This window comes from Mirounga angustirostris, unplaced genomic scaffold, assembly GCF_029215605.1.
Source record: "Mirounga angustirostris isolate CCGP_5_RB_7025 unplaced genomic scaffold, mMirAng1.0.hap1 SCAF_16, whole genome shotgun sequence".
Lineage (NCBI taxonomy): Eukaryota > Metazoa > Chordata > Mammalia > Carnivora > Phocidae > Mirounga > Mirounga angustirostris.
The window spans coordinates 57,814,538-57,834,045 of record NW_026991724.1 but is presented as its reverse complement, the minus strand read 5'-3'; the positions used below and the strand labels follow the sequence as shown (position 1 = coordinate 57,834,045).

Here is a 19,508-nt window from a genome sequence, read left to right as displayed (position 1 = left end):
CAGCTCTGTTTATATACAGCTAGAGAAAACCCAGACTTCCTGTTACCTCATCAGCCCAAAGATTAGTTTAAGGCCATGGAATGAACCACTGAAGATTGCTGCGTGGATTACAATTCCCACTGAAACTCCATCAAGAGAGAGAAAAAAAAAAAGGAATTTATTAAGTAAGTTTACTTGGAAACAATATTGGTTTTCCTGGTCTACTGAATTATTTATCATATGCCCGAAGCATTCAAAGGAGTCAGGGAACGTAGAGCTGCAAGTTTTAAGCACTTTGGGTCAAGATTTTATTTAAAATGAGCTGACAAGGCAAAGCGTGAGAGGTAGGTATTTAGAAAACTAGAGGTTGCATGTGAGTAGAGAAAAGTACAACATCATACCCATTTTGCAGGCTGAGCTTTTCCTAAATGCCAAAGGCAGCGCTAACTCATCAAGTCAAGAACGTGTGAAGAGATGGGAGGCTGGTATCAAACCAGTGATTTAATCTAGTTCAGGGTGTGCCTGGGTGGTTCAGTCCGTGGGTCATGTGACTCCTGATCTCAGGGTTGTGAGTTCGAGCCCTGTACTGGGTATAGAGATTACTTACAAATAAAAAATAAAACCTTCGAAAAACATAATCTAGCTCAAGCAAAGCTCTAACATATTAATTCCAAGGTATTGAAAAATGAAAAGTAATTATTGATACATAAAGAATATTCGTGATTTTTTAAAACTTATTTTTACTATTTTTCAGTATCTTGGGATTAATACCTTAAAGCTTTGCTCAAACTAGTTTAAATCACTGATTTGATATGTCAACTTACCCTTTTACAAAAACAATGGAAAGCAGACGAAAGCACGTAGACACGGCTCTGTATTCCTTTTCTCCCTGGGTGGGGAAGGTGGTTTTGAGATACGTGAGGCTTCTCTGTGGACCTTCTTGTCCCCCTGAATTAGATCTCATAAATTCTGAAAAGCTATAATGGTGGGTCTGCATGTTACCGCATGAATTTTAATCAGGGATTGGGCGTGACTGGGTTACAATTTTGGAAGCTCTCCATGTCCATCAAATCATACCAAGTCCATTCAGATAGTGAACTTTTTTGTGTTAACATTTCAGATGAATTGGAAGGCTCTTAGCTTTGGATGATTCTGGGGGCCCAAGAGAGTCTCTAAACCCTGCAAACCTCAGACTCCTTGGGAGCAGAATGGTGGCTTTCTGGCCACATAAACTCTGCCCTTTCATCCTGAGTCCAGTACATGGGGGACCGCCACCAAATCGGATTCAGAATCTGACCACTCATCCCCTCACTGCTGCCTCTTCTAATCTCTCTGAGACCTGGACCTTTGCTGCCGCTTCCAGAATGGTCCCCTCTGCCCTCCTGCCCCCGAGGGCCACGTTCCCCATGGCCCCAGATTCTGTGACGAGAACCCAGCCATACATTTCACTGCCCTCCTTCAGAACCCACCCATGGTTTGCAGAGCACTTGGAGGAGAAGCCTTGTCCTTTCTCTGCACCCAGAGGCCTTCAATATCTCACCTGCACGCTCCCCCTTTCTCAGCCCCCTCCTCAGCCCCCTCCTCAGCTGCCTGAGCAAGCCTGGCGTGCTTCTGCTCTGGGACTTTGTCCATGGGGTCTTGCTCCGTGGACTGGAATGCGCTCTGCCCACGGGATGCCAGGAGCACCCCTCGGCTGTGACACCCAGAAATGTCCACACACGGTGCCCAATTGTCCCCTGGACTTGCCCTAGTAGAGAACCTTCATGAACCTGGTTTATTTTATTTTATTTTATTTTCACATAGGCTCCACGCCCAGCACGGAGCCCAATGCAGGGGCCTAACCTCACAACCCTGAGATCAAGACCTGAGCTGAGATCAGAGAGTCAGACTCCTAACCGACTGAGCCACCCAGGCATCCAGAGCCTGGTTTATTCTTATTCTTATTATTTACCACCATCATACATATTGTGCATTTATTTGCTTATATTTCCTTATTGCTGGTGTTCCCCAGTATTCACTGCAAGCTTCATAAGATCTGGTGCCCTGTTCCATTTACTGAGTCAGCATTGAGGCTGATGCTTGGGACCTAGAACAGCGTTTGCCCAGTAGATGCTCCATATATAAATACTGATAAATAGATTGGATAGATGACAGATAGATATATAGGTAGATACATACATACACACACACAGAGGTGACACATCCAAGGTTCTGGACTATTTCTTAAGATCTTCTAATTTTTTCTGCGACTATAAATGACCTCATATAACTGGTACAGAGGTACTTTTCTTTCGCGCCCCCCATTGAGATGAATATTTGCCTGGATAGAAAATTACAGATTTACACTGTTTTCCTTCAGCTCCTGAAAAGTATTTGCTGCACTGTCATCTGCACCCAGTGTTGCCACCGGAAAGCCGTATAAGCCTTCCTGTGGAAATGATTTGGATTTTTCTTTCTTTTAGGCATTTTTGAAATTCATTCGTTTGTGACCACGTGTAGATTTTTCCTGTTCAGCCTAAAGAACACTATGGGTCTGAGAGCTCTTTCATCTTTAAACGTATGAAATTTATCTTTATGATTTCTTACAAATATTTCCTCCTCTCCCTTCTCATGTTCCCCTCGAGTAGGGCCTGGATTCTTCATGCTTTCTCACTTCTGGAAGAGTCTCCAGTGTTTTGTTCCTCTTCTCTAATTTCTCTTGTTGTGTCTGTTCTGCCATATTTCCCACCCGCGGTGTTCCTTCAGCTATTGCATATTTTTCTTAATTAATATCATTGCATTTAAAAATTTTTTAAATTCTTACTTCGTGTTGCTGATTTATGTTTCTTATGTTTATTTATATTTCTTGGACAACAGTTGCAATACCCCCGTTTCTGAAAGTAGCTGTAACCCAGCTTTTATATTCTTTGTTGATTTTTTTATAAAGATTTTTATTTATTTACTTGACAGAGAGATAGCGAGAGAGGGAACACAAGTGGGGGGAGGGGCAGAGGGAGAAGCAGGCTTCCCACTGAGCAGGGAACCCGATGCGGGGCTCGATCCCAGGACCCTGGGATCATGACCTGAGCTGAAGGCAGATGCTTAACGACTGAGCCACCCAGGCGCCCATCTTTGTTGATTTTTTTTTAATTAGCTGTGTCCTTATTTGGCCCCATGAGTTAGTATCCTTTAGGATAGGATAATTTCGCCCCACGTGAACATTCAACAATGTCTAGAGACGTGTTTGGTTGTCACAACTGGGGAGAGGGTGCTCCTGCCATCTTGACACAGAGACCAGGATGCTGCTCAACATCCTATCATGCACAGGACAGCCCCACATAAAGAATGATCCCAACCGAAATGTCCAGAGTGCCGAGGTTGAGAAACCCCAGAAGAGGGGTACTGACTCTAGCTGATAAACCTGGCAAAATCCAGTAAGCCAGACACTGACCTGTTCCAGCTCCAATACCCTCAGTGACAGGTTAATTCACAGTTCACGCGCCTTTGGTGTAATCCTACCAAGTAAAACCTCAGATCGGGGCCTCAGTGGAAGGAAGCACTCGATACACCTGAGGTTCTCAGCCAGCGTTCACCAGGAACACGGAGAGCCAACGAGACCACCCATGGCTTTGCCCCACCCTCCGATCATCTGGTCTGATTTTCTCCGTTTAGGGTGGGGCTTCGACAGGATTTTTTTTTTTTTTTTAAGCACCCAGGAGATAGGGAATATTATTCAGCCTTAAAAGGAAGAGAATCCTACCACACCCCACAACAGGGACGAAGCTTGAGGACATTATGATAAGTGAGACAATCCAGACACGAAAAGACAGATGCTGGGATTGAAGACATCAAGCAGGACTGCGGTGCCAGTGAGCTGGGCCGGGTTCCTGGGGAGTGGTCCTGCAACGCGGGCAGACCTTCAGTTAAGACGCAAAGGGCTCTGTGGATGGTGGTGACAGTTGCACAGTGTGAAGGTCCTTTATGCCACTGAACTGGACGCCGAAACGTGGTTTAGATGGTGAATTTCAGGGGCGGCTGCGTGTCTCAGTCCGTTAAGCATCGGACTCTTGGTTTCGTCTCAGGTCCTGATCTCAGGGTCCTGGGATTGAGCCCCACATCGGGCTCCGCACTCAGCAGGAACCTGCTCCTCCCTCGGGCCCTCCCTCTGCTGGCGCTCTCTCTGTAAAATAAATAAAATAAGTCTTAAAAAAAAAGATGGTAAATTTCATGTTACATGTTTTTGCCACAATTAAAGTTTTTTTTAATTAATTTTTTAAGACTTTATTTTATTTTATTTTTATTTTTTTAAAGATTTTATTTATTTATTTGACAGAGAGAGACACAGCGAGAGAGGGAACACAAGCAGGGGGAGTGGGGGAGGGAGAAGCAGGCCTCCCGCGGAGCAGGGAGCCCGATGCGGGGCTCGATCCCAGGACCCTGGGACCATGACCCGAGCCGAAGGCAGACGCTTAACGACTGAGCCACCCAGGCGCCCCTTTAAGACTTTATTTTTAAGTAATCTCTATGTCCACTGTGAGGCTCAAACTCACAACCCCGAGGTCAAGAGTCACGTGCTTCACCGACTGAGCCAGCCAGGTGCCCCTTAATTAAATATTTTTAAGACACCAGTTTGGGAAACTTGATTAAGGAGGGACCAGGGCCCTCCCCTTACTCACTTGGGTCCCTCACCTGATCTCTGGGCCCAGGCAACTGTCTCTGCTCATTAGGACTCAGTCATTCGTCAGCAGGACACATGGAGGGCAATTTGCACCTGTCAGGAAATCCCTCTCCCTTTCCAAAGACCCACTCCCCTCCCCAACCCCCCTGCAGGGGAGATGTGGGGGCAGCTCTAGGGCTCTGGTCCAGCTTCCCCCTCACTCTGCATACAAAGACCAGTCCAGAGAATGGCCCTTGGTGGCCCTAGCCCTCCAGCCTGGGAGGGAGACAGCTGAGCTGTGCTGAGAGATTGGGCAGAGCAGGGTCAGCCCTTTCCTTCCCAAGCCCGCGAGAAGGAGTGAGGAGTAATGTCTAGGAATGGGACTCTGACCCCACAGCCACCCCGGGATAGTGACCTGCATCCTGGACAGTCGGGTACCGATGGCACTCTGAGAAGGAAGCTATCCTGGCTTATGACTGTCGGCAAGTGAAAATTCAGGATGCCCAGTTGAATGTGAATTTCGGATAAGCCATGAACAGCTTTTGGCGTTAAGTATGTCCCATGCAACATTTGGGATATACAAGTACATTTGGACTGAAGATGAACAAGGGGGATTTTTGTAGTATGAGTATATTGCGATAAGAGCCCCATTAGGACCAGTCCTCTGGGGGGCTCTAAGCCCCCATCAGTATGGGTAAAATTCTAGCACCTGGACAAGACCCCAACCCTTCCTCCCTCACCTCTGTGCTCTCAGACTTATCATCTGCCCGGAGCCACGAGGGCTCATCTCAATATATCCTTTACCTATGTTTTTGTCCATTTCCAAAAGAAGGCTGGTTGCGCCCCCCCAAGCCATGCCTCAGCCCCCAGGCCCCAGACATAACCTGACTCTGGATATCCCCTATTGCAATACCCCTGTTGCCTCCCAACTCCTGAAATGTCTTCTCCAAGGAGAATTCCCTCACCCTCAGCCTCCTCTGAGTGTCCTTCAGGTATTCACCCTCACTCCCTGGAGGGCTGGGCTCCTGCCTCTGGACATTACTGTTATCATAATTCTTGGATATCTCCACGCCCAGTGCCCTCGGCCCCATGACATTCTCTCGACCCTCTGCCACACACTCCATGAAGCCATACCCATGAGTTAGTCACCCCCAGTAACCACAGTGCCTCCGCCATCTTTAACCACACTCCACGTCCTGTTCTCTCCCTCGTCTCTGAACATCATCGGGACCAGCAATCTATCGAATCCCCAGAGCTCTGCCCTTAGACCCCTTCTCTTCTCGAGTACCATCTAAGTACTGACAATGCTCCCAATTATATACCCATTCTGCACCCCTCCTCTGAGCTCCAGATTTGCACATCCAACTCCCATTCCCCCACCCCCAGCTGCATATCCAGTAGGCATCTCAAGCTTACCATGTCCCAGATCGAGCTCCTGCTCTTCCTCCAAAACCTGTCCTGTGCATGCTTCCCATAACCTTCAAGGGCATCTCCATCCCTCCATTTGCTTAGACCAAAAAATAGGGATTCATCCTTGACTGCTTTCTCAAATCCCACAGCAAGTCCGTTGGGGAGTCCTCTCAGCCCTGCCTTGAAATACATCCAGAACGTGACTGCTTCTTACCACCTTCCAGGATTATAGCATCCCAGGTGGTCTCTGCCCTCCCAAAGCTGGTCAGAGGCTCCTTGCCCTGGTCCCTGTGTGCCCCTGATCTCAAAGCCTTGTCCCTACCCTGCATCTGTCGACTCGTTTTTCTGGTTTCTCCCTTCGTGAGATCCTCCAAGGCAGGGCCTGGGTCTTTTCTTGTCCCTGATGCTGCCTCTGTCCTCCCATTCTGCTATTTAAAGTTGCTAAGGGCTTAAAACGAGATTTCTGATATTAGACTGCATACGGCCGGAGACCCGGGAAGGTCAGAATCCTGCGCGAGCGATCCCCGCCACATGGTGTTGCTGAGAGAGAGGCAAATCCAAAGGACGATGGCAACTCAGATCGTGCGACTGAATATCCATCCACCTCCATCCATCTCTTCCATTATTTTGTGTTCTTAAGTGGGCAGGTGCCCCCAGCTCAGGACGATGGTTCCCAGCCTCCCTGTGGCTAAGACTAGTCATGCGTAGGTGTGTGAACAAACACCACATGTGCCTTTCAAAGACTTTTCTTTGGAAGAATCGGGTGTGTCCCCTCTGGCTTCCTACCTCACAGAAGTGGTAAGGCAACCCTCTCGGACCCTGAGATGAAGCTTCATGGCCAAAGATGGCAGAGCCATCCTGCCAACCCCACACTGCCTCCTTCTGGACCGTTCTGTGGGTGCAGAGTAAATGTGCATCTTGTTCGTGCTGCTGCGTGTTGGGGGCTCTTTGTTACAGCAGCGTGGCCTCGAGGAATGTCCCAGAGAATAAGGCCAGAGCCCTGACTACCATGCAGACACTGGGTCAACTGTCCCAGATGAACCTAGCCTCCTACCCACAGTCATCGAGGCACCAGACATGCGACCCCCCCAGATCGGTCCAAAAGCAAAAGGCATTAACAGGGATTAAGGGAGGCATCATGTAATGATAAAAAGATTCCTCCAGAGATCTACAAAGCTTACAAACATATATGATGACAAAACATAGCTTCAAAATATGTAAAACGAACGAACTCGTGAACAGAGAGTAGGTCAGGTATCCAGCTATGGAATTGTAATTAGGCTTGCTCATGAGATAATCCGAGATCCACTGCCTCCAACAGGATATATCACCCCACACCTGACCCTCTCAGCCTTGACTTTGCCACCACCACGAATTCCCACGCTAACACAGAAATCATGCATGATTGGCAAAGAAATGTTTTATTCTCTCCACTCTGCTCTGGAGTACCTCTCCCCGTTTCCAGCTGGAGGACGCTGGGCCGGGGTGGGGGAAGGAGGGAAGGCATGCCTGCTACTTGGCAGAATCTTCCTGAGTCAAGACATCATAGACTCTCGGAAGCAAATGGGATATTCATATCATATTAGTCAATAGCTCGTGTTAGGGCTGGGATGATTCCAAAGAATACAATTACTTCACACGGACTGAAGAAATACTCCCTCATCACCCCGCATCTCCTAAACGGCTCCAGAATTAATTCTTGAGTTTGTTAACAACACTTTATACTTACTCCAAGGATAAATCAGTGAAACCTGAGGCAGCCTGGGGACTTTTATGAAAATTATCCCAATGCTCTAAATTTTCTGCATGACATTTAGGGACTTGACTTCAGGATCTCAGTCTCAGTGGAGGGAGCTAGACAGGGGTTCAGGAGGAGCTGGGGAGATGGATGCAGAGCAGAGGTCTGGAGACATCTAGGACCGCAGGGCATCTCCCTCCTTGGGGGCTTTCTCACTGAGCTTGCCCAGATCTGTGGGAGAGAAAGAGGTGAATTTTGAATGGTTAAGCTCACCGCCACCACCCAAACCAGTCCAGGCTGGGAAGGAGACCAAGGAGGAAGACGGCTTTGGTTCATCCCATGTCCAATTGCCTTCCCTGTCCTCTTTCCCTCTTTCCTTCTTGCTCTACCTTCCTTTCTTTGCATCTACCCACATATTTCCCTTTTCCACCCCATGTAAGATGGCACATGGTGGGGGTGGGTGTTTTCAAGAGACAGAGGGTAGCCAAGGTTGGTGTGGGGCTTGATGAACTCAGGAGGTGTGTCACCTCCAACACCGGTAGATGTCCAATCAGTGCTTTCCAGATGGGTTAGTAGAGCTAGAATGAAAGCATGGTGTTCATTTCCAAAAACAGGGTTAGGGTTGAAGGAGATGGAATTGGGGTAAAGATCCAGCTGGAGGAAGGTGGGCAAAGCTGACTTACTTAGGTCACAGTTGGGTGGGAAGCCTGCACTTGGATAGTTTAATTCATGCGTTTTAACACATATTTTCCAGGCACCATTGTGCGTAGGCAGTGAGCAAGTCATGGAAGGTCCCTATACACACTTTATTGGGAGACTTTATTGGGAGAAGACAGAAAACAAGCAGATAAGTACAGGATACAAAGACGATGTACATGCTGACAAACATCACTACGAAAATTAGATGGGATGACAAGAATAGAGGAAAAGTAGGTTTATGTCAGATAAATGGTCAGGGGAGACTCTAAGGTGGAGGAGGTGGCTAAAATGATTTCTGGATGATGTGAAGGCTCTCGCCATGCAAAGCTCTGGAAACAGAACATTCTAGACTGAGGCATCAGCTGGTGCAAAGATCCTTGAGTAAAAGGGACCTGGTGTTCTAAGAAAACCAGAATTCAGAACAGGAGTAGAACTCGCTTGAGCATGAGTAGAGATGAGTACAAGGTCCAGAGTTTAAAGGCTGGAATAAAGACAGAGGTCAGACTTGGAAGTGAGGGTTTGAGGTCAGTGTTGTAGCTAAAGCCTGGGGGGCTGATATTAGGGAGATCAAGGTTTGGGAGTGGGGTCATCACTGCAGTGCCAGGTTGGGAAACATCTGGGATTGGCTGGGAAATGCGTGTTGGGCCCGGAAGCGGGGTGTGAGGTGAAGGGGTAGAGCAGAAATGAGCCATCCCGGTCAGCGTGGGCGTTCAGAGTTGGCCCTCATCGCTCCTGTCCCCGGCTCCTGTTTCCTCCATGTTTCCCGCGCTTACCTGCAGTCTCTGCTTTGGCAAAGGTCTCCCTCAGGCTCCTCTTGGAGGCCCGCTGAGGGCGGGGATAGGGGAGCCCATCTGGGAACAAAGCCGAAAGTCATCCCGCCTCCGCGCCATTCGGTTCGGAGCTTTGTAGCTTGCAACGTGGCCATAGCTCCCTTATTTCCTTGGCATTAGTGGTACTTAGGGGTTCTCATCCTGGGTCATTTTGCCCTTCCCTCCCCCTCCCCAGAGATATCTGGTAATGTGTGGGGACATCTGTCCTTGTCACAACTCGGAGGTGTTATGGCCACCTAGTGGGTGGAGGCCAGAGATGCCGCTAAACATCCTGCACGTGGACGGCCCACAGTGGAGTCATGGGCATCAGCGCCCAGGGTGAGAAACTGGCCCCAGATACGCGCAATTGCCCGGTAGGTGACAACAATGGGGAGATTCGGTTCAGGTCACAGGCTGCATTCACGGCGTGCCTACCCCGGTGTTGGTGTCTGAACCCCCGCACACCCCGATTCTTTCCCTTGAGATGTGGATGGCAAGGAGGGGGCATCTCAGACGCGTTACGTGGCCGGGAACTGTCCTTCCCCAAGCTCCCCCGACCGGCAAGTGGCGGAGCGAGGGATGGAGCCCACGTCGGCCGGTTTCCAAGGCCAGCAGTGGGCAGGCGGAGGAGGGTGATCAGATGAACCCCACACGCACTCACCAACGGCCTTCCACGGGTCTAGGACCTCCAGGGCTGTCTTCTCCTTCCCTCCGTGGTCCGCGCTCCGGGGAAGGTGGAGCACTGGGGAGGGGGTGGGGGAGAACAGGGCCCGTGGTCTGTGACGTGGTAACAGTCACACAGGGAATCCGGCAATCCTGTAACGCTGTTCCCTGCACGGAGCACCACCACTAAGTCTGTGGGACAGCGAGTCTTTCGAGCATCCGCACGGCCAAGTGAGGTGGCTGTGGCTCTGAGGAGTCCACTCAGTCGCCCAACGTTTCCCCACGGCTAAGGGGCAGCACTGGGAGCTGAACCACCCACGTCTAGACCCAGACCTCAAGTCCTTGCTGCTCTGCCCCACGGTCCCGGGAGCCTGGGTCTTCTTGGACCACCGAGTGGTCCTTGCTTTGAGCATCACAGGGATGTACGGCTTTGTCCCTCCACATCACAAGGAGTGCACAGTGAAGACGCACTCGGGGACACGGGGAGCCCGGGATGGAGGGGCATAAGGGGGGAGAGTAACCGCCAAGTGTCACCTGGCACCCCGAGGCACCAGGAATTGTTCTAACCGCCCGCGTGCAGCAGGGGCCTCATCGTACCCATCGTCAGGCTGGAGGGAACTAAGGCATGCACACCAAGCAAGTGGCGGAGCTGGGATTTGAACTCAGCACTGTGGTTCCAGGACCCACGTGCCCGTTGCTCGTCTAGACTAACTGTCAACACGGGTCTGGAGAGAAAACCCGTGGACTGCAGGGAACGTGAGCTGAGGGTCTTTACAGGCTCGCACACCCACCGCAGGTAGGCACTGGGCAGGGATGGCGCTCAGAGCGGGCTCACTCACCGGGACCCAGGAGATAGCCCACGCTGTTGAGGGTCCAGCCTCCTCGCCCCTGGACAGAGACCGAGAGATCTAGACTCAGACAGGCAGAAAGGCTGGCAGGCGTCCCCCAGGCCTGGGGCCACAGGGGCCAGCTGCCACCTTCCCAGGAGCCTGGCAGGGGGTTCACTTAATCCACATTTCACCAGTGAGGAAAGTGAAGGCTTCCTAAAACGTAGCAGCTCGGAATGAAGAGAGACTTTAAAAACCACATCTACAAGCCTCAGCATATCGTCACAAATCTCTCTCTCTCACACACACACACACAGGTTCAAACCCAGGCGACATCACCGGATGGCTTCAGGCAAGCTGCGTGTTCCTTTGCCAATTACAGCGGCTAATACTCACTGTGGGTTTTCTACCTGCCAGTGTCTGTTCTAAGCAGGACCGGCTACATAACTTAAGGGGGTGCAGGGCAAAATGAAAATATGGGGCCCCTTGCTCAAACACAACGAAAGGTGTCGAGACGGCAACAGGAGACCACGAAACCCCGTGTGGGTGCCTTCTGGGCGGGCGACCCTGGGGTTCAGTGCAGGCTACCCGCCCCCAGCCCGGCTCCGGCTCTGGCTCCGGTCCTGGCCCCGGGGGACAGCCCAGCTCCGGCTCCGGTCCCGGCAAGCTCCGAGAGACTTAAATGGCCTGCAGAGGACCCTGGCAGCAAGGCAGGCAGCTGGACCCAAACCCAGGGTGGCGGAGTACCAAGCCTGGGTCCTCTGGATCGGGTAATGCACCTGGCATGGAGGAACTCAGGTAACCCTCGTGGTGCTGTGATTTTACGAAGAACTCGGAGGGACAGGAGTCATGCAGCTAAAAAATGACAGCACCAGCATTCCGAATTCACCCGGGTGTCCACAGTCCATGCGCCCACTCAGGGGCTCCCCGAATGTGGCCCGGAGGCCAGCAGCATCAGCCAGGGGTTGGCAGAAACCCTAGGGGCAGGGCCCAGTCCTTGGTGACCTAACAACTTAGAATGACCAGGAGCTCCCTGAAGGCATCTTTTTGTACCTCTGGGCAATGCTAATCCTTAGGACATTTTTGCTTCCTGACCCCTGGGTCAGGTGTCCTAACCCACACCGGCTCCCACCCCCACCCGGGGCCAAGGCACCCCACAGCCCGTGGCTCCTGGCTCAGCCAGGAGAATCAGAAAGCTCTTCTAGGAGGGCAGTGACTGGGGATGTTGCAGGTGGGGAGGGAGGTCTCACCTGGTGGACAGGTACAGAGGCAGCAGTCTCCCCCAGGCTGAGCAAGACGGCAAGAAGCAGGACCAGACGGACAGAGGGAGCCATCTGAGGGCCAGAGGGGTGGACGCTTAGAGCTACAGGACGCTGCCAAGAGAGGGTGATGAGTGTATTTATGTATTTTTAGTGTCATTAAGGTATAACTGCTATACAAAAAAATGGCATGCACTGAACATACACCTCTGGATGAATCTGGACACATGCATGCACCCGATTCCACCACCATCATCAGGGTGGTATGCATATCCATCACCGTCAAACATTTCCTTGCGATTTTTTGCTTGTTTGATTTAGGTTTTTGTTTGTTTTGTTACCATGAGCTCTGTCCTCCTGACATATGTTTTCTTGAGCTTTTTTTTTTTTTAAAGTAGCTTTTCTTAAGGGAATAAAGACATTTTATTTTTTATTTATTTATCTATTTATTTTTTAAGATTTTTATTTATTTATTCATGAGAGACAGAGAGAGAGAGAGGCAGACGGAGAAGCAGGCTCCCCGCGGAGCAGGGAGCCCGATGCGGGGCTCAATCCCAGGACCCTGGGATCATGACCTGAGCCGAAGGCAGACGCTCAACCATCTGAGCCACCCAGGCGCCCTGTTTTCTTGAGCTTTAATGGACATCCGACACCATGTAAGTTCGAGGCGTGCGGCATGACAGCTTAACGTGTATATTGGGAAAAGGGTCTCCTCGGTAAGTTTGGTTAACATCTGTCACCTCGTCTAGTCACGACAAAAACTGTTTTCTCTTCACGTTGAGGACTTTTGGGATCTACTCTCTCTGGGCAGCTTGCAAAGATGCCACACGGTGGTGTCAACGACGGGGACCGTACCGTCCGTCTGGTCCCCAGCACGTCCGCGTCTTACACCTGAGCGCTCGGGCCGACCCCGCCTCTGCCTCACCCCCCATCTGATCTCGTTCCGCGAGTGGTTGTTTCCAGATTCGACCCAGAAGTGAGATCATGCGGAGTTCGTCTCCCTCTGTCCGACTTCTAACAAACTGTAAATGCACGATACCATATCACGCAACAGAGATGAACTTCTGTGTCTTCCTGCCTTAAATACGTGACAGAAAAATAAAATGGACACTTCTGAGTTTACAGCCGATTTTGTGGCGTTCCATCCTGGAGCACCTTTATTTAAGTAAAGCGAGGGCGTTGCTTGAGGGACGGCCCCGAAGGTAAGCGATAGGACACCGGACAGGTAAAACATGGTCCCCCCAAACCCCAGGCACACGAGTGACCAAGGTTCAAGAACCACAGAGGTGTTCACCCCTGGCGATCCTTCAGCCCGTGTCTGCCCCTGCCTTCCCCATCAGCATGTCCCGTTTCTCCGGGGCCCCCCCACACCCTTGCATGCCCTCCCCACCTCACCTCACCGGAGTCGGCAGCTCTCCCCTGCTCTCTAGGGGCCCAGCTCCTTGACTGCAGCTTTTATGCCTCCCGAGGAGCAGGGAGGCGGGAAGAGCAGGGGAGAGAGAGGGGGTCAGCAATCAGGGGGAAGGCGGGAGAGAGCGCCAAGGATGGAGGTGGGAGTGAGGCTTTGCGCACAGAAGGGCTTTCATGAACTGGCCTGTGAGGTCAGAGCGAGGACGCTCCCTGCAGGGAAATGTTTCTCTGCTTCACCTCAGTTTCCCCTTGCAGGTGCTCCACTCTGAGATGTATAGGCTGCCCTTCATCCCCCCTTTCTGTGCCTCTTCTTTGTGACTTGTGTCTCAGGCCCTGTGTTTATTCAAGTATCCCCCCAGCCTGGGTCTGCGTGTGTCCGGGCCGCGAACCCCATTTCTATCCACGCCCCCTTTCTGTCCCTGCGGCGGCGCTGGGTTCTCTTTAGTCTCTGCTCGCCTTCAGGGCTCTCTTGCTGTGTCCCTTGCTTCTGTCCTGCACGATGCACCTGTTTGGGTCTTTCCTTGTTTGTTGAGCATCTCGCCCTCCCTGGGAAACAGGCTCAGCGAGGGGCGGCAACGCATCTTGCTCCTCATGGTGCCTGGAGCCCAGGGGCACTCCATCAGGGTGGTTTTGTTCCTCGGGGGACATTTGGCCACGCATCGTGACTTGGGGGTGCATCTGGCCTCCAGGGGGAGGAGGCCAGGGACGCTGCCCCACATCCTGCAATGCACAGGACGGCCCAGAGCAGAGAACGATCCAGCCCCAGAGGTTGGTGGCACCGAGGCTAAGAAACCCTGCCAGAGGGCCCAGAACAGTGCCTGGAACTCAGTCAGTATTTGTGGGATGAACAAAAGCTCTGTGTGTGATCTCCCACCCTGTTTCTGGTTTTTAATTTATCTGTGTCTTTGTTTCTCTCCCTCTTGGCCCCAGAGATAAGCAGTTTTCCAGAGGAAGGAACCCCGGAATCAAGGAGGGACTAGTCCACCTGCCCTTTGCTTTCTGAAAGTCCTGGTCCTCGCTGGATATGGTGCCCCCGTCAGACACGGCGTCCCCACCAGACATGGCATCCCCCTCTCTGCCAGGCAGGGCCTGTGGCTCATCAGTACCTTCTTTCCATCGCCTCCTCTCTCCCCCACCCCCGCGGAAGGGAGCGGTCTCATCTCAATCATAAAACGAAGGCCCTGGACAGGGGTCGAGTGAGACCACGAAGATCCTGGTTTGCTCCCATCTTCATTTCCGGGCATCCGTCTTTTCTCCTCTGAAGGAGAAGGGGGGACAAGTGACAGGAAGGTGTAAATGGTTTGCTGGGAAAGAGCATGAAGGTGGAGGGGTGGTGCTCGTAGGGGACGGAGGGAAGGACAAAGCTGGAAGCCCAGAGGTGGTTACCTGGAGACTGAGGGAGAGTCAGAGGAAAGAGAATCACCAGCCCTCGTTTCCTCACTTAACCCGTTCTGGGAAAATAAATAAAGGGAGCCCAATCTCATGCGAAAAAAAACAAAAAAACTAAGGTGTGCAAGAAATGCCACTTTCTTCGCATTTCTGTGACTGAGCCCGTTGTCTGTCTTGAGCCCACATCCCTCTTCATAGTTCGGAAACGTGGACACGAAGGCCCCTTTGCTAGGTGGACACTGCAAGTTTCCCGTCTGATGTTTATTTGGTCGTATTGGTGAGGAGTCTGCTGGGTTTTAGCTAAATAGCCACAGTTCTTGTACGTGTTTCAATGCTATGGGGGATGTTCACCCATTCCTGTCCCGCAGGGGATGGCAGGAGACTGAGGTCGAAGCTTATCCTTCCTCTTTCCTTCCAAAGGGAGGTATCGAGAGCCTGAATGTATTGGGTCCCTGTCCACAGTCCAATGAGCCAATGACCCGAATATTCTTTTTTTTTTTTTTTAAGATTTTATTTACTTATTTTGAGAGAATGAGATAGAGAGAGCATGAGAGGGGGGAGGGTCAGAGGGAGAAGCAGACTCCCCGCCGAGCAGGGAGCCCGATGCGGGACTCGATCCCGGGACTCCAGGATCATGACCTGAGCCGAAGGCAGTTGCTTAACCGACTGAGCCACCCAGGCGCCCTGGTTGCAACATTCTTTTTATTTATTTATTTATTTATTTGAGAGAGAGAATGAGATAGAGCATGAGACGGGGGAGGGTCAGAGGGAGAAGCAGACTCCCCGCCGAGCAGGGAGCCCGATGCGGGACTCGATCCCGGGACTCCAGGATCATGACCTGAGCCGAAGGCAGTCGCTTAACCAACTGAGCCACCCAGGCGCCCCTGACCCGAATATTCTGACCACTGAGAGCAGAAAAGATTTTTGCTGGGGCTTCTGGGGAAAAAAAAAAAAAAAGGTCTTCCTTTTTTAACTTTTTACTTTGCAATAATTCTAGACTTACAGGAAAATTGTCCAAATAATTCCCCAATAATCAGATTCTCCAAATGTTTACATTTTTCTGCATTTGACGCCTTGATCCTACCTCCACCTCTCTCCTCTCCACAGACGCACATATAAATATTCTGAACTGTTTGAGAATAAGTTGTAAACTTTATGCCCCCTCACCCCTAAATTCTTCCACGCGTCTTCCTAAAAACAAGGACAGTCTCTAATGTGACCACAGTAGGATTATCAACGTTGTAAAAACGAACGTTGACACCGTCCTAATATCTAAGCTAAGACCTTCTTAAAATTTTTACCACTTGTTCCAATAATGCCTTTTACAGCAAAACAAAAACGAAAACAAAAAAAAAGAAAAGAAACACCCCCACTCTATGCCTCTTCAGTGCCCTTTACAACTGGAAGATTGTCTCTACTTTATCTTTCATGACCTTGACGTTTTCTGTGACATTTCTGTGAGTCCCAGTGAGCTCTTCTGTGGCATGCCTCTTGTCGATTTGGGTTTGTCTGACACTTTCTCGTGATTAGATTTGGGTTATGCATGCTGGGCAGGAAAGCCGCAGAAGTGATCAGGGTGGTGACGTATAAATTACGTCCTTCTGGGTGCGTCCCGCCATGCGAGCTTGGCACATCGGCTCAGCCGGCTCCTGGGGGGGTGAACTTTCATCGCCTGATTAAGGCGGAGTTGGCCAGATGTCTCCACTGCAAAGTTACTTTTTGTCCGTCTGTAATTGGTGTCTTGTGGGGAGATCCTTTGAGACAACATGGTGTAGTTTCTTCAGTCTTTTGAGAGAGGTTCTGAAAGCACATCTCTAGATAGATATGTATTCCTCTGTAGGTCTTCCTTAGAAAGAAGCCCAAAGCCCCAGCAGATGTTCTTTTTTTTTTTTTTTTTAAGATTTTATTTATTTATTTGACAGAGAGAGACACAGCGAGAGAGGGAACACAAGCAGGGGGAGTGGGAGAGGGAGAAGCAGGCTTCCCGCCGAGCAGGGAGCCCGATGCGGGACTCGATCCCAGGACCCTGAGATCATGACCTGAGCCGAAGGCAGTCGCTTAACCAACTGAGCCACCCAGGCGCCCCCAGCCCAGCAGATGTTCCGTTGCCACCGTGAGGGGGAGCGAAATGCAGGGCTGACCCTGGAGCACAGAAAGCAGGATGGGAAGACAGAGAAACTGCACTGGGGTAGCCCTGAGCCACGGAGTCGCACCGATCTGAAAGTCACCCCGTTCCTGCACTTCCAACTGCGGCACGGCGGATTTGCAGGACTGTGCCTAGCATAACTGGGTGTGTTCCCCGACCACGAGGGTGTGACACTAGATACACTGGAGAGGTCACAAACACGTGGAAACTGAACAACAGCCAACAGGGCAGAGAAGAAATTGAAAGGGAAATCAGAAAACGTCTTGAGTTCGGCTAGGTGAGTCGGATTTCTAGAACTTGCTCTGAACACTTCCTGAGAGACTACACCTCCCACCTCCGCCCTTCTGTCCCCAGTTGTCACCGGGTGGGCGCGGAAGGCCAAGGTGCCCAAGGCGGCTCGTCCTCCATGCTCTCATCTGCAGCGGGGCAGAACACGTGCTTTGGTGATTATGAGCTGCAGGAACTTGAAAAAGAGCAAATCCGGGGAGAGGCTTTCCCCCACCCCCACTCTCCACACTCATTCTGCTTCTGCAGGGAACACACATTAGCATCCAAAGGAACAGTGTGCCCATCCCAGCTGTTTTCCATCAAGTACTTGAAGAAATGAGGGAGGACGATTCAGCCTGCCCCCAACTGATGACATGTTTAAGCGTCCAAAGGATGAAGGTTGTAAACTGAGAGACAGAGTTGAGAAAAAACAGAGAATTAGAGATGATAGATAGATGATTGATAGATAGATAATAGAAATATGATAGAGATAATAGATGATAGAGATAATTAATAGATGATAGAGATAATAGATTGGTGTAGAGATAATCGATAGATAAATATAATAGATGATAGAGATAATTGATAGGTAGGTAGATATAATAGAAGAATGGATGGATGGATGATTGATAGATGATAGAGGTAATTGATAGATAGAAGGATGGATGGATAGATGACAGACTGATAGATGATAGAGATAATTGATAGATATAATGGATGGATGGATAGATGATAGATTGATAGATGATAGAGATAACTGATAGATATAATAGATAGAAATGAAAGATAATTGAAAATTACCTAGCTAAGTAACAATATAGGGCCTTAATCGTAACTTCCTCACAGAATTTTGTGAAGATTAAGTGGCTTCATATTTAAAGTAGTTAGAACAGTGCCTGCTAATTAGGGAGTACTCAAAAATGGGAGATATGGCTAGGTAGCTACATAGTTAGATATCTACATGGATGGGTGGCCAGACAGATAAAACGACAGGAAGAAAAAGACACAGAGGGTCAGAGAGGACATTTGCATCTAAGATTAGATTCACGCTGCTCCTCAGAGTTCAGGGAATGGGACAAACGTTTGCAGAGCAATGTTAACTGGATGACAGAAATGAAAGCTTCTGTATCAGACCTTCACTCTATGCCAGGCATCTGTATCTGGATCTCACTTAATCTGAGAAACAGCCCTATAAAACGGGTACTATACGATCTCATTTTAGAGGGGGAAATGTAGGTTCTGAGAGCTGAAGTAACATGCCCAGGATCACACATCTCCCAGGGCACGGAGGCAAGCTTCGACCAGACTGGCTGGCTCTTTGGCGGGCACCCCTAACCACTGCGTTAGGCATGCATTCGATCATATGAAGCAGGCAATGAGCATCGCAGTACATAAATATTCCTACACGTCTGATTAATTCTTCTTTTCTAAATTTATTTTTGAGAGAGAGCACGAGCAGGGGGGAGGGGCAGAGGGAGAGAGAGAATCTCAAGTAGACTCCCTGCCAAGTGTGGAGCCTGATGCGGGGCTCAATCCCACGACCCTGAGATCATGACCTGAGCCGAAATCAAGAGTCGGATGCTTAACTACCTGAACCACCCAGGCGCCCCATGTCTGATTAATTCTTTAGTCTCAAATCCTAGAAGAAAGGTAACTCAGTCAAAAGTTATACACATTTTGAGGTTCTTGAGGTCTATTTCCCAGCTGTCTTTCAGCCAGAGAGCACAAGTCTGTGGTTCCTGCAGCACCACGGGGAGTACCCATCTCATCCAAGAGTTGCAGTTGTCGGGGGAGGTTATGGAGAGCGTTGGGCAGCACTAAGCACCGATGTTGCAGGAGAAAGACTTACCTGAATTACTGACCCAGGATTCACTGAATGCTCAGATTTTCAAGGGGGTTGGACTGGTGAGGCTGGAATCGTGATATCAGAAGGATCAAGATGCTGAAATGACAGAATAGGAATCTGGGGTCAGAAAGGGGAATTTCAGAGTGGACTGCCTTAAGAATGTTTCTGTGCAAAGCCGAGGAGAGCCAGAACAGAGTGGGGCCAGTGGCCGTCACGGTGTCGAGGGCACAGACTCGGGTGGTGTGGCTGACTCATGGGCCAGCGTCACCGGAGATGACCGACAGAAGCAGGTGTGGGGAAAGGTGGAAAAGCACGTCTTTGCCTTCAAAAGGTGAGTAGATATCAAGTTGCAGAAAATTTTAGGAGTGCAGAAGATGTATCAGCCTCCCTTGATTCTGAATCGGAGGGCGTGTGGAAAATGGTGCAGGGG

At 50.3% G+C, this 19,508-nt stretch overlaps 1 protein-coding gene across 4 annotated transcripts in view; it reads right to left on the bottom strand.

Moving 5' to 3' along the window:
* Nucleotides 1-2,875: 2,875 nt before the first annotated feature.
* GALP (galanin like peptide) overlaps nt 2,876-19,508 on the bottom strand; it is a 40,213-nt gene continuing 23,580 nt past the window's right edge. For 2 of the 4 annotated variants that reach the window (XM_064580587.1, XM_064580588.1), the window contains exons 3-9: nt 19,082-19,174; nt 14,537-14,688; nt 12,012-12,134; nt 10,774-10,822; nt 9,933-10,013; nt 9,236-9,313; nt 6,794-7,994 (exon numbers count right to left, since the gene is read on the bottom strand). In XM_064580587.1, coding sequence (XP_064436657.1) covers nt 7,939-7,994; nt 9,236-9,313; nt 9,933-10,013; nt 10,774-10,822; nt 12,012-12,134; nt 14,537-14,674 — 525 coding nt within the window. In that variant the 5' untranslated portion in view covers nt 14,675-14,688; nt 19,082-19,174 and the 3' untranslated portion in view covers nt 6,794-7,938. Of the gene's footprint in view, nt 4,139-6,793; nt 7,995-9,235; nt 9,314-9,932; nt 10,014-10,773; nt 10,823-12,011; nt 12,135-14,536; nt 14,689-19,081; nt 19,175-19,508 lie in introns of those variants that run through there. The other 2 variants (XR_010408032.1, XM_045890486.3) reach the window with 2 other exon arrangements.